This window comes from Schistocerca americana, chromosome 7, assembly GCF_021461395.2.
Source record: "Schistocerca americana isolate TAMUIC-IGC-003095 chromosome 7, iqSchAmer2.1, whole genome shotgun sequence".
In the NCBI taxonomy this organism is placed as follows: domain Eukaryota; kingdom Metazoa; phylum Arthropoda; class Insecta; order Orthoptera; family Acrididae; genus Schistocerca; species Schistocerca americana.
This window is the reverse complement of record NC_060125.1, coordinates 371,483,813-371,508,727: the sequence shown is the minus strand read 5'-3', so window position 1 is coordinate 371,508,727 and position 24,915 is coordinate 371,483,813. Positions and strand designations below refer to the sequence as shown.

Here is a 24,915-nt window from a genome sequence, read left to right as displayed (position 1 = left end):
CACCTGAAGTCTTAGAAAGTAGTTTATCTTCCTTCTTATCCTTGTGAGACTTCAATTTCTGTGAAGATTTTCCTCATTTTATCTTCCAGGAGCGAAGAGGACCATCCTTTATTCTGCTCGCAGCCTATGGCTGCTTGCCCTTGTCTTGAGAGGCGAGCAGCTCGACATGTGTCCTCGTCCCTATCACCGCCAGAGGATGACTGGGCATCCCTGGCTGCACCAATGGCGTGGGAAACACCTGTGCTACAGGTGCAGGAGGCATGGGAGCTGACACTCCCTCCCCAACTTTGGGGCAGGCCCCAGAATATGACCATGATCAGGAGGTGCCATGCGAGACCTTTTCATCAAGTGAGGTTTGGACTGTGGGACAACAATCACAAAATTGTGGAGACCACATCAGTCAGATGAAGTCTCTCAAACTTTTTCTTTGCATCTTGATAAGGTGGGCAGTCAAGTGTTTTATACTCTTGATTTTTTCTCCCTCTTAAACGCTGAACATTGCAGTGAACAAGGAGGGTGTGGTTCCGGACAGTTGACACATTGAGGGGTTTGATCACAAGGGCCACCCCCATGGGATGCCAACCCACATACCTGACAGATATCCTCTTTAGAACAGTGGGAGGACATGTGTCTGAACCTCTGGCACCTAAAACATCTCATCAGAGGAGAATAATAAGGCAAACCTATAAACCATGACTTTAACCCTCTCAGGCAAAATACTGCCGTCAAAGACCAGGATGAAAGCTCCAGTGTCCACTCTATTACCCTTGGGTCCCTTCTGGATGCTGTGGACAAAACCGCACCATGCCAGATTAGTACACAGCTCTTCATCAGTTTGTAGAGTTAGGTCCTGATGGGAGATAACATTGGGAATTCTACTGAGCTGGTGACCCAAAATGGGGACAAGAATTTAAAAAGCCAAAAAAGGTGTGATGAGTGTGCGAGGGGTGAAGGGGGGGGAGGGAGGCAGAAGCAGAAAGATCAAAAACCTTCAGAAGTCCAAAGTATAGTCAACATACCAAGGTAAAAAACACAGCCAAATAAAAAGACTCCTATAAGTCGCCTCTTACAACAGGCAAGGAAGGGCCACAGGTCTATTCTAGCCCCCAGACACCACAGGGGATATCTGCAAGTAGACTTCAACGTCTTTTTCCATTCTTCTGTAGATAATTTGGGTCAATATTTTACTACCATGACTTAGAAGATTGAAGGTTAAGTAATGTTCACAACAATCAGCATCTGCTTTCTTTGTGCTCGAACTATTACATTGTTCTTGAAGTCTGAGGATATTCTGCCCACCTCATACATCTTGCACACCATGTGGAATAATTTTGTCATGGCCGACTTTCCTAAGCATATCAGTAGTTCTGAGGGAATGTCATCTACTCCACAGGCCTTGTTTCCACTCAGGTGTTTCAGTACTTTGTCAAATCCTTCTCACAGTACCACATCTCCCATTTCATTGTCATCTACTTCCTCTTTCCTTTCTGTAATATTTTCTTTATGTTCCTTTTCCTCATGTTACCCCTACATCTCCCTTCTATCTTTTAGCTTCAGTTTCTTGGCTTAGTATTAAATTTCAATCTGAGCTCTTGATGTTCATACAGCTGCTTCTCTTTCCTATAAAGATGTCTTTAATTTTCTGAAGGCAGTATCTATCTTCTCCTAGATGTGCATGGTTCTACGCACTTTCATTTATTCTCCAACCATTCCAGCTTGGCCATTTTGTACTTTCTGAAGTTTCATTGTTTACATGGTTGTATTCCCTTTTGCCTGCTTTGTTTGCTGCATTTTTTGTTCATCAATTAAATTTGATACCTGCTGTGATACCTTACGATTTCTCCTACGCCTTGTCTTTTTATTTACCTGATCCTCTCCTGCATTCACAATTTTGTCTTTCAAAGCTGCACATTTCATCTTCTACTGTGTTCCTTTCCTCTGTACCAGACTATCACTACCTAATGCTCCCTTTGAAACTCCTAAAAACTTCTGGTTCTTTCAACTTATTCAGGTTTCAACTCGTTAAGTTCATATCTTTTTGGAATTTCTTCACTTTCAATATGTAATTCAAGTGAATTAATTATGTTCAGAGGCCTCATCTGCCTATGGAAATGTCTTACAGTTTAAAATCTGGTTCCAAAATCTGTCTTACAGTCATATTGTCAACGTGAAACCTTCAGGTATCTCCAGATCTCTTCCATGTACGCAACCTTCTTTCATGATACTCAAACCAAGTGTTAGCAATAATTAAATTATGTTCTGTGGTAAATTCCATCAGGTGTCTTCCTCTTTCATTCCTTTCCAACAGTCCATATTCTCCTACTATTTTTCTCTCTCTTCCTTTTCCTATTATTGAATTCCAGCCCTATCCCACAATCAAATTTTCCATTCCCTTACAATGGTACCAGAAAAAGTGCTTAGGGAAGTTGTTATCAGCTCACCTGGATGGTTTCAGAAAGTGTTGTAGGGCGTATAAATGGGGAGTTCAATCTTAGACACAATTGGTGCTTGCTGAAAATATGTTGTTTCCTGCAGTTAAGTTGTTCAGTATCCAGAAACATCATTACCATAAATGAGTACAATGAACCCCTCAACTCAACAACATATTGATGGAGTGCAGTAAGCATACAGTTGTGCACGCCTGTTCTACATCCTTCTTCTGGATTAGAACCTGCACCTTCTTGCAATCACTTACTGTGTTTTAGTATTCCAGAGATCTACAAGAAACAGTTCGAAAACAGTCAATTGTTCATATTTGATACAGAATATGACAGGTACATAATCACATATGGTGGCCTTCCGTCTGGCTAGTGGCGTGGACTGATTTTCAATTCCTTGTTCAATTATTTATGTATCCCCCCCCCAAATGACAACTGAAGGAAGCATCTGGAAAGCAGATTTTGTTCCATTAACTAATTTTACATAGACCCAACATTTTTTAAAGATTTTTTTAAGAATTTATCAGGAATGATCTCACTTTCGAATTAACAGCTGACTTCTAACAAAATTGTACTTTTGATTGTTTTGACCAAGAAATTTGGTTCCATTAAAATATTTCTTGCAGCTCTCTCAATGTACGCAGTAACTTTCTAATATAGTTACTGAACACATAACAAGGAAAACGACAAATGTTTCTTTTAGATAGTACGGCAATTGTTGAGTACTCACGAGACTGATCCATGAGAATGAACACGTCACAGTGAAAGCTGAGATTGGTCACAGCTCTGGAATAGGAGCGTCTGTTTTCATTATATTGATAGGGGAGGAAAAAGAACAAACACTGACTTTTCCCCCCCACCCCCCACCCCACACACGCACACACGCACACGCTAAAAAATAAAAAAAACCAACACCAACAACCTATGATTATTCAAATTTTTGTTGGATGATAGAAAAATACTCAATTTAAATTACCTTAAAGGGATTGAGTGCAATAAGTATGGACCCTACATAAGTATATATATGCCCTCCATTGAACCTTGCCTTCAGGTTATCTAAGAGTGTTTGTTCATTTAAATCTGGTAACTGGCACAGATCAGGATATTCCCGGTCCTTTGGCTGATACAGAAATCTGTAGAAATAGTCACGGATAAGTTGTGGATCCATCGTGAAAGTGTCAGTCCATAATGCATCGTTGACTCGTTCTTTTTCCCTAAGGTAGAACCTGAAACAATGAAATTTCATATTCAACAAATGGTACTGCTCTAATATAGTTCTAAAACATCAATGATTGCAAAAAGTTATGCAACAACAGTAAGAAACAAGTATGGCACCTGACAATAAAATTTGGTTAACCTTAACAGTCCTGCCCTCAACTGCAGAAAATGTACATAGCTTTATTATAAAAAGCTGAACTGCTGGGGCAGCCATACACTTCTTATTACAAATCCGATGCTGACAACTGACAGCACACTTCTCTGAGACATCATACCTCGTGAAATATTATAGCAAATGCAAGTGAAAAATTTGCCTTTTGCTTTGCCTAACTGTTAATTTGGTAAGATTTGTAAATTTCTCCTGGACCCATAACATCCAATAGAGTTGTATTCTGAACACCCGAAAGGATTGTGTATCTCAGTTTCCCTGCAAAAGCCACTTCCTTTCTGATGTGTAATTTCCATTACCAGTATCCATGCCTAACGATAATTCTGTTGTGAAATGTAACATTCTGTCAGTACATATTTCAATAGAAACAAAAGTGTGCAACTTGCTCACCTACATACATCACTTTTTGGTAAATGTCTATCTGCCAGACTCTGTTTTGATGGGGTTCTAGGTTGCAATAAAATATTAACAAAACAGTTTAAACTCACCGGTAACCACAACTTCAGAATATCCACCTCAAAATACGTATGTGAACACCAAAGCAAAACACAGCTCCAGCACACATTTTCATTTTTATGTTGTTATTCCATTCCATTCTTAGTTGGCTTGAGGACAGTTCCAGTCTTATTCACTAATTTCATTATTCTTTTCTTGAGCCACACAAACCTGTTAAAAATGACTAAACACAAATGCGTTTCCCCCCCTCCCCTGCCCTTCCGCACACAAACATACACAAACAAACCAAACAAACAAATACTACAAAAGTGAATTGCAGAGCAGTTCCACATACGATGTCAAGAAGACACGTTTATTACTTACTAATCAAATAATCATACTGTTATTAAAGATTCCTCTTCATTTGACATTTAACATAATCATCCATTATGTATCTTGTTTAAGTTGTATCTCAGGTTCCACTGGGTGTTTCATACATAGGATTATAAGAACATCACCGATTTCTTAGAGAAAGGTGAAACTAGGTTTTCATTGAGAATATGTAAGCACATATGTACTAAAATCTTAACATTCCCAACCAGTTTCACAGCAATTAAATTTTGTTCTTTGTTTAGGAGCTGATAGCCCTGGAATTGCACTAGCAAATCCCCATAACAACAACTTTCAGTGTAACGTGTATGCCTGAAACAGGGTGGCACATGGTAAGTCACCTGATTGAATTTTGATCCTACAAGTATACTATTGGGGCAATAGCTTTCAAATTGTGTGTCCAACTTCATGCAGCTTATGGAAATTATGCCAGATGTCGTTGCGAGTTCATTGCTTTCATTGTGAGTCCACCATTTCAGTTTGCCGCGACGGCGGACAAAGGACGGTTGACCGTCACGCAAAAAAAAGAAGATTGTGTTACTGTTTGCAGTGACGAACAGCGTTACATTGTCACAGAGAAGGTTTCATGCTCATTTCGGCACATGGTGGGCTCCCAGCCCATGGACAACACGCAGATTACATCTAAAATTCAAAGGTACTGGATCTGTTTTGGAATGTCAGCAGTCACATGTGCATACCGTATGTCTGCCACAAAACATTAAAGCAGTTCGAGTGGCTTTGACTTGTAGTCTGAGTAAGTCAACTAGAAGAGCCAGTGCCGAGTTGGGAATTTCACGCCAATATGTACAAAGAATTATTCAATTTGACCTTCGCTTGTATCTGTACAAGATGACTGCAGTGCATAAGGTTACTGCGAGAGATAAGGAGCGGAGACTGCAGTTTGACTGTTTGGCAATCGAGCAAGACCAAAAGGCAGTGCTACACAACACATGGTTTTCTGACGAAGCTTATTTTTACGTGAACGGTATTGTGAACAAACAGAACATTCGATTCTGGGCACGTGAACCTCTACGAATAATCCACAGGAAAGACACCTACGGGGAGAAAGTGTGGGTATGGGTCGTCATGTCAAGCCATGGAATCATCGGCTATTCTTCTTCGATACTACAGCAACCAGTGAATGCTGTTTGCACATGCTGCGAAACCAGTTCTTTCCTCAACTCATGGTTTCATGTCTTCCATTGCAGACACAATGGTTCATGCAGGATGGAGCACACCCCCATACTGCCAATGTTGTACTTGATTTCCTACACAAATGACTGGGTCTTAAGCCGTCGGCACACGGACAGTGCATCCTAACGTTGAGCGTTGAGAGTGCTGAGTTTCTGACGTCATAGCATGGAATAGCACGTTCGGGAATCTTTCCGAACGTGCAGTGCAATATATGGCATGTCAGATATTCAGAGCGTGCGTCTGAGCGTTGACCAATGAGATGGCACAACGCCACCTACGTCACACGCACGGCATCTCCCTTCAGTACTGAGTTGTGGGGCGCCATATTGGCATTCATTTCAAGCCTATACGTATATATACAGTTTCTGAGCACCAGCAAACTGAGAATCACTGGAAAACCTGTTGTCAACTGTGTGATTCGTTCCAATAAAACAATGAGAAACATCATATTCGTGGCAAAAGAATTATTGTAATTTGCGTATTATGAGAGTAGGCTATTTTAAGGCAGCGACACTACGAAGATCCACCCAAAACGCATTGTTCTTGGTACAATGTGTTATAATTAAATTTCAATTAGTAACATAATTATCTACGATTAACATTTTCAGCAACGGCTAACATAATACTATTAGACAGATAGCATGTGTTGGTGGTTTGACGTAACGAGTAGCCGTCACTGTCCCGTAGGGAGTTCTTTGATGGGATGGTGGTTCCCGTTTTAACACTACCAATTTTTTTCCTAACATTTGCGTTTTTATTAGGTTCTGATACTTTATTATTAATTTAATATAAGTATATGCTATAATATTTGATGTTATGTAAATATAAGTTCACCTTTTTTTGAGGGGTGACTTTGTTCGATTGGCTTAATCTACAGGACAGCTTAGACTGTTCCATAAAAACACGGGAGAACTGCCGGATATCAGTAACTTCCTGCCACGATATTTCGGCACAGAGTCTTCTGGCCATCTTCAGGTGAATGCCACTTTAGTAGTACTGGCGAGTACGCGCTGAGCTCCGCTATTTAAAGCCTTCTGAGGTGACATTGCGCATGCGCTGCTCAGCGTGCGCGTTCATAACGGCTCCGTGCGCTGCGCCTCGCGCCCTCCACTGCGAAAGCCTGGCGTATCGGTGTCAGGTCGATTTCCATCTTTATGCAGATAACTATGTCGACTACGAAGTTTCTCTATAACAGGATTCCAAGCAGAGTTCAGCTGATAACCGCTATCTCGACTGATGAAAGTCTCGTTGTCAGACAATCTTATTTCCACAGATTCATTGATAATCGAGCTGCAAAAGTTTGATGTATGGGCCAAAATTTTTGTATCGTCGTAATTCATGGAATGGTCTGTGGAAATACAATGTTCGGCGATTGCGGACTTGGTGAGTTGGAGAAGGCGAGTATGCCGTTGGTGTTCCACAATGCGTTCCTGCACAGTTCGTGTTGTTTGCCCTATATACGATTTGCCGCATTCACACGGAATTTTGTAAACACCTGGTTTACGCAGGCCCAAGTCGTCTTTAACGGATCCCACCAGTGATGAAATTTTGGAAGGAGGGCGAAAGATGACTCTCACTTGATACCTTCTCAATATTCTGCCTATCTGTAAAGAAATATTCCCAATAAATTGTAGATAAACAGTCGACCTGAAGGCCTCTTCCTCTTCCTTGTTCCGTCGTTTGTAGGTCTTCATCACTCTGTTCACTTGCCTAGGTGAAAAGCCATTCTTCAAAAATACTTTTTGCAGGTGTTCCAGTTCCGCTTGAAGACTGTCGGCGTCAGAGATAGTATGGGCACAGTGGACCAAGGTTTTGAGAACGCCCATTGTTTGTGCTGGATGGTGGCAACTAGTAGCTTGTAGATACAGGTCTGTATGAGTGGGCTTTCTGTACACCGAGTGACCAAGTGTGCCATCACTCTTCCGTCGCACCAAGACGTCTAAAAATGGCAGACAACCATCTCTCTCTCTATCTCCATGGTAAACTTTATGTTTTCATGTATGGAGTTCATGTGACGTAAAAATTCTTGGAGATGGTCCAGACCATGAGGCCACACTATAAAAGTGTCGTCAATGTACTGCCAAAATACTGTCGGTTTAAAAGTGGCAGAGTCGAGTGCTCTCCCCTCAGCTTGTGCTACTTGTATGAAGATATTTTGCTCCTTTTTCTTTTACGTTTCGTAATTCAAATGTTGCAAAGTGATCAAGTAAGACTGGCCTTGGGGTTTTACTAAAATGTGGGAATGATGAAATAATGTTTATCTTATGCAGAGAAGTATTCCAAATTTGTACCATACTCTTTGTAATGGAACTTTTATAAGTCTGTGTCCTTATTGATTGGACATGGTACATTCCTTTTCGTGGACGATGGAGGAAATGTGCGTTTTAATAGAGCTAACGTGGGAATTTTACGCGCGCCCGTTGAGTAAACAATGTGATTTACAAACCAGAAACATCCCTCAACTGCCGCTGCAGTGCGTTGCAATCGGGTATACCACGTTGGGGCCCACGTACCGTATGCACAAGTCGCATCGTTCCTGAGCTGAGCGTTCAGCAGCACGTTGAACTTGGCACGCTCAACATTAACGTTCAACAGCATGGTCCGTGTTCCAACGGCTTTAGGGTTTTGTAAAACAGATTTCCAGGACGTTATGTAGGAGGAGGAATGTCAGGACGTTATGTAGGAGGAGGAATGTGACCTCCCCACAACCCAGATATTAACCCATGTGACTTCTTCCTTTGGGGGTTCCTTAAAGAGAGGGTGTACCACAGAAACCCCAAAAATGCAGTGCAACTTAGGGCCAACACTGTGGAGTTGAGCCGCGCCATTCCAGAAGATTTGTGTTGGAGAGTCATCACAAATGCACGCGTGCGACTTGAAAAAGTTGTAAACCAAAACGGCAGTCATATTGAACACGTGATTCATTAGGTTGAATTTCAAAGCTGTATTCTTTATTTCTACATCATTAAATTACAAATATTGTCAACAACAAATGTGTTATTCATTAAACAAATCAAGTGACTTATCGTGTACCACCCTCTATATCCATAGCACACCTACAGTTCATGTCAAAATTTCTGAAGCTGAGACTATCACAGCACTGGCAAAGTTCTGGCTTGTCTCTGCTCTTGGTGTAAGCAGCTTTTCCAGTGTGGGATGCAACTGGGAAATACTTGCACATTGCATGATAGGATCAAGAGTTGAATGACTAGACAAGATGGCAGAACCAATGATAAAACAGGATTTGATAAACGTTGTCACGCTGTCAAGTGGATGAATTTACAAGGTCACATAACGGAACATATTGTGGAGTATGCAGTAAAAAAAAAAGTTATAAAATTTAAACTGTACTGATAAGTTCCTGCCTAGCCACCATCATGGAAATCAGAACTTTCTGAAAATATCCCAGAAGGTTTCCGAAACGATCACAGGATTATGATACATATCAATCCAGCACCACAGCCAGTTTTCCTCCAGTCACACTTGTTGGCTTCACTAACTCACAACCAAACTATAAGGCTGGAATACGAAAAAATATCCCATCAAATTGTCATATTCTGAGAAACAAGCAATACAAGAAAGAAAAGCAAAACCCAGTAATTTACCGTACACTGAGGTGACAAAAGTAATGGGTTGGTGATATGCAGATATACAGATGGTGGTAGTATCGAGTACACAAAGTATCAAGGTATAAAAGAGCAGTACACTGGTGGAGCTGTCATTTGTACTCAGGTGATTCATGTGAAAAGGTTTCTGATTTGACTATGGCCACACAAAAGGAATTAACAGACTTTTAACATGGAATGGTAGTTGGAGCTACATGCATAAGACATTCTATTTTGGAAATCATTAGGGAATTTAGTATTCTGAGATCCACAGTGTTAAAGAGTGTTCCTAGAATACCAAATTTCAGTCGTTACCTCTCACCATGGACAACACAGTGACCAATAGCCTTCACTCAATGACTGAAAGCAGCAACGTTTGTGTAGAGTTGTCATTGCTACAGATAAGCAACATTGCTTGAAATTACCGCAGAAATCAATGTGGGATGTACGACGAATGTACCCTTTAAGACAATGTTGTAAAATTTGGTGTTAACAGGCTATGGCAGCAGACGACTGACCCAAGTGCGTTTGCTAACAGCATGACATTGCCTTCGCCTACAGTGCCTCTGGTGGGCTCATGACCATTTTGGTTGGACCCTAGATGACTGGAAAACTGTGGACTGGTCAGATAAGTCACGATTTCAGTTGGTAACAGCTGTTGGCAGTGTTCAAGTGCGGCACAGATTCCATGAAACCAAGGACCAAAGTTGTCAATGAGGCACTGTGCAAGTTGTGGCGCTCTAATGGTATGGGCTGTGTTTACTTAAAGTGGACTGGATCATCTGGTCAAACTGAACTGGCCATTGACTGGGAACGGTTACGTTCAGCTACTTTGAGATCATTTGCAGCCATTCATAGACACGAAGCCACTGGCAACAGTCACCAGTTTGGACCTACAGTGACAGACTGTAGCTGCATCATGTACTCAGTCCACCTTCCACACTTGGTGCCATGGGTGTGGCAGAGCTATCCAGGGCCCACTCAATCAGTGGGTTGGACTCCTGCCCAGGCAGGCAGCTGCCTTCTGCCACCAATGAAGCAGGTGCCGCCACGCTTCACACGGCCTCTCGCAGGATACAGCCATCCATCAGAACGCTATTGCAAGAACTCAGGCTGCCTTTGAGCACCGCTAATACAACATGCATGTGACGCAACAGAGCTAACTGGGTCGCATGACACATACTGGGCACTGGTGTCAGCAATCCTGAACGCACCATCCTGCTGGGCACTAGCTGTCACCTTGCTGGCACACATGCTGAAACAGGCGTTCTCATTGCTCTGTGTATGACAAGTGCACATATCTGAGTAAAGTAAAGTGTGTATTTTAATAGCCATATTTATTAGGGCTACCTCCGGCTAGCAATCCCACCACAACTTCCTGTACCAAAGCCACCCTGCCAACCCCAGGGGGGTGGCAACATTACAGTCGTTTAGGAACACCACAGCCAAATCTTTGGCACACTCCGAATCCTCTGTAGCAGCTGTTGCAGAGATGAGAAGTGTGCCTATAGCTGTAGCAGTTTGTCTGATACGCAGTAATTTAATTTAGTTGGTTTCTGTTTCCAAACACAGTTCTGTGAGGAAGTAAATTGTGCCTGTGCATTTTAGTGTCTTGACTAGTGTTTACTAACTTACTCTAAGTTGTTGCCACTAACTTACTCTAAGCTGTTGCCCCCCCCCCTCCCCCTCCCCCTCCCTCAGTACATTTCTTTCAATCTTAGGCTATAGCGAGAATTCGATGGAGCATATTTTAGTGCCTCTTTCTTCTTCTCATCTTCTCATTTATATCTTGCACATATCCCAACTTCAGTAGTGCCACAGTTGGGTAATTTCCTGCCTGGTTTGGAGTGGTTTGGGGGGAGGGGTTGGGGCGGGGGTTCTTTGTTCTTCCTCAGTGAGTTCAGATGGCTTTGTTTGTATTTTGTGAGATCTCATACAAATTTTCAAACAGTATGATATGCATAAGCACTGCACTTGTTGTTTTCAGACACAAGGGAAATTGGCCATTGTCCTTAAAAAGCTGGAAGCTATGCTAGCCATGGTCAACAGGCTTCTGCCTATCGCTCTCAAAGCTACAGTGACATCGGGACAAGACCTGGGAAACTGTTGGTGCCCTGGCAACCCAGTTGTCACTTTACTTCCGATATGCAACATCTTACCAGCCTGTCTTCACTTGAGAATGGGTGGTGGATAAAGGTGTGTTCGAGTGTCTCTGGGCAGAAGTCAAAACAGAGAACTGGCAGCAAGGCTGACTCCTTACAGCTTAAAAACAGGTATGAGATACTACCCCAGTTGGTGACACTTCTGAGTCAGTGTGTGACACCTCTCATGTTTGGCCAATGGGTCATTTTCCAACCCAATCCGAACAGGTGCAGAGGACAGTTATGCTAGCCATTGGGATCTCGTATGTTAGGCGAGTAATGGAGCCCCTCGGGGAACAGGGGCAGGTCAGGAAAGAGGCCATCCAGATGCAAACGATCTCCAGTATCGGGGGAGAGTTGTAGGGTTCCCCTTAGTAAACCAGGCATGCTCTGCTCACAGGAGGTGGATGCTAGGATAGCGGATTATGTGAGGTCTGCACATGGGGGTTTTTAAGGTTAGAGGAACTTCCCTTGGGATCAGAGATGAACTGCCCGCTGAAATCAAAGATACATCAGCCACATGGTATTAGTAAACAGCAGGAGCATCCATTTTAAGGTCCCAGAATTAGTAGCGCTTACTGAAGGTTATAACGCCCAGATTGTATTAGGAGCATAAAGTTGATTGAAACCAGAAGTGAATAGCAATGAAATTGTAAATTCATATTGGAATATTTATCAAAGGATAGCTTAGTTGACAATAATGGCAGCACATTTATTGCAGTAAAGAAATGAATAACATGTAGCGATACTATCACGGATTCCAAATGTGACTTAGACCTCCTAGCAACAAACACACACAAGCTTTACAAATCAGAAATTGTTTACGAAGATATAAATGATCATATGCCTATGGTAACATCTGTGACTACAGTTTAAGGAATGTTACGAAAGTTAAGAAAATATTTTAATTTTTGCTTAGCACGAGTGACGGGATACAAATTGCTGAGTATCTGAGTAACATCAAATGTTCAGTGCCAGGAACGAAGGTTTGGAGCACAAACGGAAAAATTCAAAAGCATGATTCAAACTGCCTTAAATACGTTCCGAGCAAGGTCTTAAGGGATGGGAATGACCCACCGTGGTTTAGTAGTGGTCTTAGAAAACTGCTACTTAAACAAAGAAAGCTTTATCACAGATCTGAGAGAAGTCAAAACCTATCTGGTAAACAAAAGCTGAACAAAGTGCAAATGAATATGTTACTAAAAACAGTAAGAGGTTTTGGTGTTGCATAAAATTGGTAATCAGTTCGAAGTCATCTATTCAGTCAGTCAGTGACTGTCAGACTCCAGATCTTGGCTGATATAAGTCTACAGAAGGAAAAGTTAAGTGTTTATCTTTCTCTCCGTTTTCCTCATAGTATACTTATCTAATTTTGTGCACAATTTTCTGTTTCAGAGGTTTAAATCCGTGTTTTTGTTCATGTAAATTCATTCATTCTGTAGTGCAATAGTTACTCACTGAACAGCCAGCTACATCTCTCATCAAAATATCGGCATCCATTGGCGACACATAAGGAGGGCGGAAAGTTGCATTTCTAGGAGTTTGCCTACTCTTACAGTTTACTATTCAGTTCATCTTGTTAGGATGGTTAGGACATGTGCATGCTGTGTGCAGATGCAGGAGGAGCTGGTGCTTCATGAACAGCTAAGTGCACTTTTGGCTAAGGTCTGTCACTTTCAGGCTGCTACCTCGGGGTGTAGCGGTGGCATAGAATCTGGCACTTCGCTTAGGACTCCTCAGATGTCGCTTGTTTTGCTCATGGGTTCTGCTTTCGAAGCACCTCCTAGTGCACTCAGTGTTGGATCCGCTCTCACATCAGGATGAGTGGCTGGTGGTGACGCATTTGCGTCACTAGAGGCAGAGGGGAATGTGGATACTGGCCGACTGGCCTCACCCATTCACCCTGTGAGTGGACAAGTGGCCACTCCTTCAGCAGGTGGGAGGGGTTTACCAGTTATCCGGTGCTCCAAAGTTAGGCGCATTATGGAGCCCCTTCAGCAGATAGTGTTCAGGACTGGAAAGCAAGCCAATTAGTACTCAGTGTATTGGGAGGGGAGATTGGGGGGGGGGGGGAGGGGGGAGGGGAGGCTGCTCATCCGAGATGTGTAGGTGGCCTTGCCTGCAGCCAACAAGCTTGCATGGTGCAGTTGCCTGCAAGTTGTGGTTCACGTCGGCACGGACAACGGCTGTCACACGAGTTCTGAGGCCATCCTCGGTTCATACAGGCAGCTGGCGGAGATGGTGAAGACTTCTGGTCTCGCACGTAGGGTGTGCGCAGAGCTCACAATTTGCCGCATTGTTCCCAGAGTTGATGGGTGACCTTTGGTTTGGAGCTGAGTGGATGGTCTCAACCAAAGGCTTTGTTGACTCTGTGACGGTCTTGGCTGCAGATTTCTAGACCTGTGTTATCATGTGGGGATTTGTAGTACTCTCCTTGATAGGTCAGGGGTGCACTATACAAAGAAAGTAGTTACTCAGGTATCAGAGTACTTGTGGAGGGCATACAACAGTTTTATGGCTAGACGGTAGTTTGAGGTGCTCTGATGAACACTCGCCAGTTGATAAACAGCACGGGAAGTCAAACAGCATTCAGAATAGAGACACTACAACTGTCAAAATTTTATCAGTAAATTGTCAAAGTATTCTTAATAAAGTTTTCAAATTTACTGCCCTCCAGGAAATTTATCGCACTAAAATTATCGGACTGAGAGTGAGCTGAAAGCTGAGGTGGAAAGCTCTGAGGCATTTAGTGAGTCATGGAAGATATAACATATAATAACAGATTAGAGATCATAAGAGGGGGAGTGTTCATCTCAGTTAATAAAAATACTGTCTTCATTGTGGTTGAAGCTGAATGTGACAGTTATGTTATCTGAGCATGTATAACAGGTGTAGGTGAAAGCAAGTCAATTGTTGTCTGATTTTACCGGCCACCCGATTCAGGTGCAACAGTTCTAGAGTCATTCAAAGGAAGTCCTCAGCCAGTAGCACATAAAACCCAGATCATGCAATACTAGTTGGAGACAACTTCAACCTACCAAGTATAACTGGGATGTCTATGGATTCATTGTGATGGGTACACACACACACACACACAGTCATGTGAAATACTTTTGAATACGTTTTCTGAAAACTGTCTTGAGCAGCTAGCTTGGCAGTCCAAGCAATGGAAATATCTTAGACCTTAGGCCAGACCTTATCGACAATGTTAATAACAATTAGCGATCATGATGTCATTATACCAACTGCTGTTGTGGTCTTTCAGTCCAAAGACTAGTCTGATGCAGCTCTCCATGCTACTCTATCCTGTGCCAGCCTCTTCACCTCCGAGTAACTACTGCAACCTACACCCTTCTGAATCTGCTTAATGCATTCATCTCTTGGTCTCCCTCTATGATTTCCCCCCCCCCCCCCCCCCCTCCCTCCTCACTTCTCTCCAGTACTAAACTGGTGATCCCCTGATGCCTCAGAATGTGTCCTACCAACCAATCCCTTCTTCTAGTCAAGTTGTACCACAAATTTCTCTTCTCTCCAATTCTGTTCAGTACCTCCTCATTAGTTACACTATCCACCCATCTAATCTTCAGTATTCTTTTGTAGCACCACATTTCAAATGCTTCTATTCTCTTCTTGTCTAAACTGTTTATCATCCATGTTTCACTTCCATACATGACTACACTCCATACAAATACTTTCAGAAACGACTTCCTGACACTTAAATCTATACTCAATGTTAACAAATTTCTCTTCTTCAGAAACTGTGATTACAAAAGGTAATAAATCAGTCAAGAAGGCTAGGAGAGTGTTTCTGCTACACAGAGCAGATAAGCAGCTGTTAGCATCTCACTTAGACAGTGAACTGACTTCACTTGGTACCAGTAAGACACATGTGGAGGAATAATGGGCAAAGTTTAAGCAGATTGTAAACTATGGTCAGGAGAGGTATGTGCCTAGTAAGTGGATAAAAGGTGAAATGCATGAAGCATTCAACAACTAGCACCATCACACCTTAGCATAAGAGCTGGCTGACATCCCGAGAAAACACTAAGTGGGTCTACGGCTTCCATTCAGTTCCTTGTTAATCAGTCTGTTGTGGCAGTTCAAGTCAGCAAAATGAAAGCCAAAGATTTCAATTTCATGCTCAAGAAATCATTCACACAAGAGATTAGTGCACACATACTATCATTTGACCATCAGACAGACTCCTGTATGGATGACAGTAATAAGCATCCCTGTCACAGAGAAACAACTGAAAGATTCGAAAGCAAATAAATCACCAGGTCCAGATGGAATCCTGACTCGGTTTTACAAAGAGTACTCTATGGTAATGGCTGCTAACCTAGCCTGCATTTATCACAAATCTCTCGCCCAGCACAAAGTCCCAAGTGACTGGAAAAAAGTGCAGGTGACTCCAGTATATAAGAAGGGTTAAGAACAGACCCACAAAATTACAGATCAATATCCATAACTTCGGTTTGCTCCAGAATCACTGAACATATTCTTAGTTTGAATATATTAAACTTTTCTGAGACTGAGAAGCTTATGCTCACGAATCAGTGAGGTTTTAGAAAGTATCCCTCATGTGACACTCAGCTTGCCCTTTTCTTACATGATACACTGTCAACTATGGATGAAGAGCAACTGGCAGATTCCATATTTCTACATTTCCAGAAAGCATTTGACACGATGTCCTATTGCAGGCTGTCAACTAAGGCACGAGAATATGGGTTCACAGATATGTGAGAGGCTCTAAGACTTCTTAAGTAATAGAACCAATATGTTGTCCTCAACGGCGAATATTCACCATAGACAAAGATATCGCCAGGAGTGCCCCAGGAAAGTGTAATAGGACCGCCGTTTTTCTTTGTATACATAAACGATGTGGCAGACAGGGTGGGCAGCAATCTGCTATTGTTTGCTGATGATGCAGTGGTTTACAGTACGATGTCGAAGTTGAGTGACTGTACGAAGATAAAGGATTAGACAAAATTTCCAGCTGGTGTAATGAATGGTGGAAAAATATACATTAATGTGGATGAGCGGGAAAAAGAAACCTGTAATGTTCAGATACAGTATTACTGGTGTCCTGTTTGACATAGTCAAGTCATTTAAATACCTGGACATAACTTTGAAAACTGATATGAAATGGAACGAACATGTGAGAACTGGGGTAGGGAAGGCAATGGTCGACTTCAGTTTATTGGGAGAATTTTAGGAAAAAGTGGTTCACCTGTACAGGAACCAGCATACAGGATGCTGGTGCGACCTATTCTTGAGTACTGCTAGAGTGTTTGGGAGGTTGAATTGAAGGAAGACATCGGAGGCAGGCTGCTGGATTTGTTACCGGTAGGTTTGAACAACATGTATGTGTTATGGAGGTGTCTTGGAAACTCAAATGGCAATCCCTGGCTGGAGGCAGCATTCTTTTCGAGAAACACTATTGAGAAAATTTAGAGAACCAGTATCTGAAGCTGACTGACAAATGATTCTACTGGCTCCAACATACATTGCACATACGGCCCACAAAGATAAGAGAAATTAGCGCTCATAGGGATCCACAGAGAAGTCACTTTTCCCTCGCTCCGTTTGAGAGTGGAACAGGAAAGCAAATGACTTTTAGTGTTACAGGGTACCCCCGTCATGCACCGTACAGTGGCTTGCAGAGTGTTTATGTAGATGTAGATTTAGATGTAGATAATGGCACCAAAATGGAAAATAACAGAAGAAAGGCTGAAATACTGAATTCAGTCTTCCGAAACTACTTCATAGCAAAAGATCTTAACACAGTTCATCCTTTCAGCTATCATATGAACTCTGAAATGGCAAATATTGAGATAATTGATCTCAGAGCAGAAAAACAGCTACAACTGCTTTGTAGTGGAAAGTTATCATGAGCAGATTAAATGCCTGTTAAGATTCTGCAGAGATTATGTGAAAGAACCTGCCCCCCTACTAGTAGTAGGGAGCAGTTTATGATAGGTTATTGGAGCAATGAAGGATATGTAGCACCTGCAGGAAGTACCAGTTATTTCTGTTTTCTCAAAGGGTCTTAGGAGAGGAGCACATAATTATTGCTCTACATTGCTGACACCAATCTGTTGCAGAATTATGGAGAACGAAAATCACTCCTATAAGTATCAATATGTGTTCTGGAGAGATCTTGCAAAACAACTCAGCTCACTCTGTTCCTCCACGAGATCCACTGCACTCTAAACATTAGTACTCAGGTTGTTGCTGTGTTCCTTGTCTTTGGGGGAAGGCATTTGATACTGTCCTGCACTGTCATTTAGTGGAGTGGGAGAAAAAAAAGAAGGCTTACCAAGTATTGGAGCAGATTTGCAACTGGATTCAAGACTTCCTTAAGACAGGACTCAACAAGTCATTATTAAGGGGATAAAATTGACAGATGAAAAGGTAATGATGGGGGTATCATTACTGTTTAGAATGTATATAAATGATTGAATATAAAGCATGGGTAGCTCTTTAAGGTTGTTTGCAGATGATGCAGTCGTCTATACGAACATAGCAACACCGGAAGACAGTAACAATTTGCAGAAGGGCCTACAGAGGATTTCAAGCACTGGCAGCTGACCCTGAACATAAATAAATTAACATATTTCACATATACAAAAGAAATCCATTGCTGTACAATGCACTATTGACAACTAATTGCTGGACACAGTAATCACCATAAAATATCTGAAAGTATCTATCCAGAGTGGACTGAGCACATTAAATGAATAGTAGGAAAAGCAGGCTCAAAACAGATTCTTAGGAAGAATCTTAAGGAAATGTGATTTGTTCACTAAAGAAGAGGCTTACAAGGCACTTATCTGAATGATTCTCAAGCACTGTTCATCAATCTGCAACCTTTACCAGGTAGGATTGATAGAAGACATAGAGATGATCCAACAAAGAGTGGCACGTTTCATCATGGGATAGTTTAATTGGCACAAGAGTTTTATAGAGATGCTCAATAAACTCCAGTGGCAGACACTAAAAGAGACGTGTTGTGTATCACAGAGAGGTTTAATACTGAAATTTCGGGAGGGTACTTTCCACGAAGAGTCAGACAACATATTACTTCTTTCCACATACATTTTGTGAAATGACCACAATGACAAAATTCTGGAAATTAGAGCTAATACAGAGGCTCACTGACAATCATTCTTCCCAATCATTGTTTGCACATCAAACAGGGAAGAGGGAATCAAAGGTGGATGAGGGTGACATCATCCTGTGTTACCTAACCCAAAGGTGAATCTATCATTTCACTGGCCACAGTTTATTCCTCTTTTCCCATTTCCATAGCTTTTGAAGTCAACAAGACAACTGCAGCTTCCAAGCTAATGGTGTATTGTGTCTTATTGTGTTCCCTACTGGCTACCTCGGCTGCTGTCAGCTTCTTACTTTCTCTGGACTCATATGTGCCAGGTACCTAGCAAAATGATACATGTTGGCCCTGTCACTGTAGGAGATGAGGGAGTCCTGTATATTTTGCACTATTTATGCTGCTGCTTAAATCTTTTGTATTGCTTTTAACATTTTAAAGGAATCTGAATAGATGAGAAATTTATTGCTATGAGGGCATTTCACCTGTTCCACTGTCTTCAGAATCATGTGCAATATTACACTGCATACAATGAACTCATTGAAAACATGTACCCTGAAAACATGTACTCTGAATACCCTGAGACCCTCCCCTTGCTTTGAACAATCGATGTATAGCAACATCTGAATGCATTCTTTCTTACAATTTTGCGGAATCGAATATAATTATAGGCCATTTTTACAAACTGCTCCAATCTTGGCACAAAATGACAAAACGAGTCAAACCCAAATCTCTCTTTGCAAAGAATCCACAGAGTATCATTACTCAAACATGATTAATAAAGACTCATTCCATTATTGGTTGAGCTACAGTATGATATGCAGGTGTTTGTAGCGTAAATAGTAATTTATCTTATAGAACTGATGAGTGTTGAGTGGCGTCAGCTGTTCAGTCATTGCCCGCCAATCTCAGCACAAGTTTTTTCAAATGTCTGCGAGTCGTGTAACTGAGGCGGGACACGGGGACCAGACCGGTATTCACCTAGCGGGATGTAAAAAACCGCATAAAAACCACATCCAGGCCGGCCGGCACACCAGCCCTCATCGTTAATCCACTGGGCGGATTCAGTTCGGGGCCGGTGCGCCCACCCGAGTACAGGAAGCAGTGCATTAGCGCTCTCGGCTAACCTGGCAGGTCCAAAAAGCCCTAGTAGCTACACTAATTCCATAACGGTGCAATACATACAATATTTGCAAACACAATGGTAGCAAAATTGTGCACTCATGAATCATACAAAAGTTTGACAAAACTGAAGCAGATACATTTGTCCCACTCCTGTTATAATATTCAGTGCTTTTAAGGACCTGGGCTTCGTACTGTGAGGTAAAGGAACATGGAATGATCACGTTTCTATCTAGGAAAAAATAAAAGCGAAACATAAAACTAATATAAAAAAAAGCAGATATCTCAGTTGTGTCTAACAAAAGTTGTTCCCTATGTGGTCCATTACCCTTAGATAGTTGTCACAAACTCTCTGAAACACCCCATATCTTGCACAATATAGTATTCAGATGTTAGTGAAATCACATTCACAAGCGAAGGGTAAGGCATGTGTTTGACGTCATCATTAATGACATGGTAACATCCAAGTTAGTGAAAGAGGTGTTCTCAGCATTCAAAGCAGCTTAAGTTGACACAGTTTCTGAATAACATATTCCAATGAGTAACCAATGGCATCCATAACACCATGAGTAGGCACTGGTTTGGGATAACTTAATGTGTTTCTAATGAGCAATAAAGGTCAATAAAAACTAACTATGATAAGACATCAATGATAATAGCTACTGGCTAAGGTAATGTAGAGGAATATTTATAAACTAGAAATCAAGTAAACTAGGCAATCTCATATGTATTTATAATACTGAAGGAGTAAACTGGTCTCAGAATAAATGAGATTTTATAATCAGGATGATGTATCCTTATACATATAATATGGAACAGGTTAGATGCATCTAAGCAGGATCTACACTTGAGGAAAAATGAAATGTATACAGGGATATCATCACTGTGAAAAGTGTACAATTTGGTGCCTTCCGTCTGGGGAAGGAGGCGTTCTCAGCAGTTCTACAGTTTCTACATGTAAGCATAGGGCACAATACTTCTGAGGCTTACTCCAAAGTTGTAGATTAGAGAAACCTACCCGGGTTCTAATAACATGTTATTTATACTAAAGGTAGTAATCGTTAAGAATGAAAAAATATCTGAATTTTGTATGATGACCATCGGAGGTTACTGGGTGCTCAAAATGTAACTTCATCTGTGTGGTTATGGTGACAAAGGGACATACAAATTATTGTAAAATAAATGTATGTAGAGTTTGAAAAATGCTGTTATGAGTTTAAGATAAATGATACCAATAAAATATGGTGTACAGCAGGTTATACATCCAAAAGAAAATAAATACATGAATAAATGATATGCAAATATATCAGGAGCTGTCAAATTAAAATATCACACACTAATAAATGTTAGTAAACCGTTTTTTTAAGTACTCATCATAACTGTTAATACTTTTATCCCACTGTGACGCAAAACGTTCAACGCCTTCATGGAGAAATGTTTGCTATTGCCTATAGAACCATAATTGCACCTAGATGTGAAACTCTTCACCCAAATCAAACTTATGACCAAGAATTGCATCATGGGGAGAGATCGGGACTGTACGGAGGACAGCAAAACTTCTGCAGTGTAGTCAAAATAAGCAAGGCAATACGTGAGCAAGCACTATCCTGCAACAGAATGATGCTGTCTAACATACCTGGGCATTTGGACCTGATGGTGCATCTCAATATTATCAAAGTGACAACCTGGATATTTTTATATTTTTTGGAGCCCTGAAGAGAGACATTCAGGGCCAATGATTTGCTTCTTATGGAGTGATGCATGTCTGGGTATGCTCAGGCTTCTGCAGGGAACCGCAAACATTTTCTCAGGAAGGCATTAACTGTCTTGTCTCCCAATGGAAAAAACATTAACAGTTATGACGATTACTTTTGAAACAATAAACAGCCTAATATTTTTTTCAATCTGTCTCATTTTCATATGACTGCCCCTTATAACTTTGTTGAGTAATGCTGATGTCTTTGCATTTGCACCATGGATAAGAAAGAGTACAAAAAATTATGTACCAACAAAACAAAATAAGAAATGGTCAAGGGAAAACGATAAATTTACTTTAGGGTGAAAATCTGTGAGACTTATATATGACCACACTCTCATTATAAGTGCTTAAGAGCTATTAATATGGGAACTAAAATAAGATAAAGACATATGAAAAGAAAGCCAAGAAAAGGCTACCAATATAGCCTCTAGAAGTGGGGCAAGATGCTATGTACAATATTAGCTATGCTTGCTACAAGAATCAGTTGTATTTACTACTGATTAGGTAATTGCTTAAGTTAAGCTATCACAATATAATTTGCCTGAGTGGAGTAACATGTAGTATTACATATCACTCTGGTAGATTGATGTGTAACTACGTCTACCTGGCCAAGAATGATACCCACAAAGACGCAGCACAGCTGATCTACTTAAAAAAATTTTGATACTCATCCAACACAAGATATAAAGAAAACTTTATGCTCGCCTCATATCACTTAAAACTGTGTGCTCACACTCCTCTGTATATAGCCATGAAAATTCACAGCACAATAAAAGTATGCAACACAATGAATATGAAGACAAATATTTTAAAAAACAAGTCACATTGTTTCCTAATTGAAAGATGCTACTACTCCATGGAAATGAAAACCAATAAAAGGCTACCAATATAGACTCTAGAAGTAGGGCAAGATGTTATGTACAATATTAGCTATGCTTGCTACAAGAATCACTTGTATTTACTACTGATTAGGTAATTACTTAAGTTTAGCTATCACAATATAATTTGCCTGGGTGGAGTAATATGTAGTATTACCACTATCTCATACTAGCTCTATCAAAAACTTCCTCTCCCAAAACATGCACCAATATGAAAGGCAACACAATAATTTGCACACATTCGAGAATAAAGTACAGCCTAGTCCTCACTCCTTTAACTTTCAATATACTATTTTTACTCAGTCGTAAGCTAGCCTTAATACAGAATTTTATGGGCACAACAAAACCAACAATTATATTACTAAGTAACATCGAGACGGTGTAAGAAAACCCCGACAGCTCATAGGGCTGTTGCCAGTTTTCACCTGTGAAAAGCTAATGGCTCCAGGCAGAAGCAGTAGCTATCTACAGAGCTGTGATAACACTGAGCCACTGCCATAGAGAAATTTACACAATTGCATTACACTATTGGCTGATGTAGGCCAACTACGGTGCCACACCCAACTCACTGCAACTGCCAGGAATCAACGTACACTGACTCAACTACACTTTCTGGACTGATACATTTAAACTGCAAGAAACTGCTTTATTTTATTTACTACTAGTTGACATCACTGATCATCAAGTCCACACAAAATTATGAAAAAGTAACCGCATTTTTTCCTTCCAACATGAACTAGATGTCAGACCACGCTTGCGATCAGTGTCACTACAACAAAGATGTCAATGGGCTACACTGACACAAACTAAGCAAAGATGAGATCTTTTACAAAAATGCAAGTTCCAACTGCAAATAAAAATTGTCTGTTTGTTCAGCAACAAAAGATAGAAGAACAATACTAGTTTTTCTCGTTCCATTCATCATACATGATTTATTTTTGTGTGTACAATCATTCATGCCAGTGCTGTCAGTTTTTCTGTTGAGAAATAAGTAGACACAGGCCTAACACATTGACAGTCAAATATAGCAACATTACAACTTTTACCTAATGCTGAAGAAATAAAACAGTAATTAGGTTAAAAGATAGAAAGGTAGAGCATTATTCAATCTCTGCACAAACAATCAGAATCACAAATATTTTCTCTTGCAAGTAAACTTAATATGATACTGTTACATAGCCTACAATGAAATATAAACAGTGGTCTATCTAAACTGATTCATCAAAGATCTCAAATAAATATAACAGCTGCAGTACAGTATCTACTACCAATATATCTAGAATATATGACAGTATGCTGCAATCACCCTCTCCAAATGCAAAAGGTTATATAAGCTTACCTGTAATACTGTTGATGAGAGTCAAGCACCCTGGGCCACAACAGCATAACAGCAACAGGTTTCTCATTCGGTCCAAGTCTTCTTTCCTTGCATTCCTGGCCAAAAGAATCACCAACCACCTCGGCAAGTTCATAGTGATTTCCATTACTATCATTTAGCGACAGTCGCTCGACAATACAAGACACTATTTCTTCAGATGTAGTCTGCTTTCCAGCTTCCACAGACAGTGATTCATAATGTTGTGAAAGAGCACCCACGAACACTTGTACTATATAGCGATTGTTTTCCACATTTCCTGACATTCTTGTGGCCTATGTTGGTCTTCTCTTCAACGGTTGAGGCACATAATGGGCAGCACATTTGATTTCTTGTGGAAACATGTTTGCAGGCGATTTGACAAGAAACATCAGCAACACTTGCTACTATTTTCTCATCGCTCCTTTTAACATTCAAATCTGATGAAAGTGTAGGTGAAAGTAAACAGACAGAAAACACCACACTCTAACCTCCAAAGCATCCATAATAACTCTGTTTAATGCCATGACTGATTAATATGAACAGTTTCCAAACAATTAATTGATGCACTCCACAGGAAAACGCCTTCGGCACTTTCAGAACAACACATGTCAATATAGGAACACGAGACAATTTTTTATGACACATCCACTTCCTAACTTGGTTGTTTGCAACAGCAGTCTCACTTTACGGTTTGATTCCAAGCAATAAGAATGTGTAACTCCGTTGTTCCAGTGGATTGACTGTTAACGCGATTTAACGCAGAATACAACACTTTTCTTCGTTCCATAAAAACCACCAGTGCCTTTATTCGACAGCAAAGAACCAAATGAAGCTTCAAATTTGCCAATTATCATATTTCTACAGGCGGAAAAACTCAAACAAATGTCACTTAAACGATTGTAAAATTTTCACATTTTGTAAAAAAAAAAAGTTAATAACTGGCGTAATCAAACAACTTTAATAAAACACCACCCACCATTCCTCAATGAACAGTTACCATAATACTATGCAAACTACGCATGCGCACTGTGAAGGCAAAAGCAGGATGCGAATGATTTGTCACGTCAAGAAAAAAAGATGGGCTGATATTTATAGATG

The 24,915-nt window shown here is 40.9% G+C and overlaps 1 protein-coding gene across 1 annotated transcript in view; it reads right to left on the bottom strand.

The window, feature by feature from the left end:
- Positions 1 to 24,690, bottom strand: part of LOC124622651 (unconventional myosin-IXa-like) — a 329,610-nt gene extending 304,920 nt beyond the window's left edge. The window contains exons 1-2 of the mRNA XM_047148429.1: positions 23,800 to 24,690; positions 3,415 to 3,664 (exon numbers count right to left, since the gene is read on the bottom strand). Of these exons, the coding sequence (XP_047004385.1) occupies positions 3,415 to 3,664; positions 23,800 to 24,101 (552 nt within the window). The 5' untranslated portion in view covers positions 24,102 to 24,690. The remainder of the gene's footprint in view (positions 1 to 3,414; positions 3,665 to 23,799) is intronic.
- Between the last annotated feature and the right edge of the window lie 225 nt (positions 24,691 to 24,915).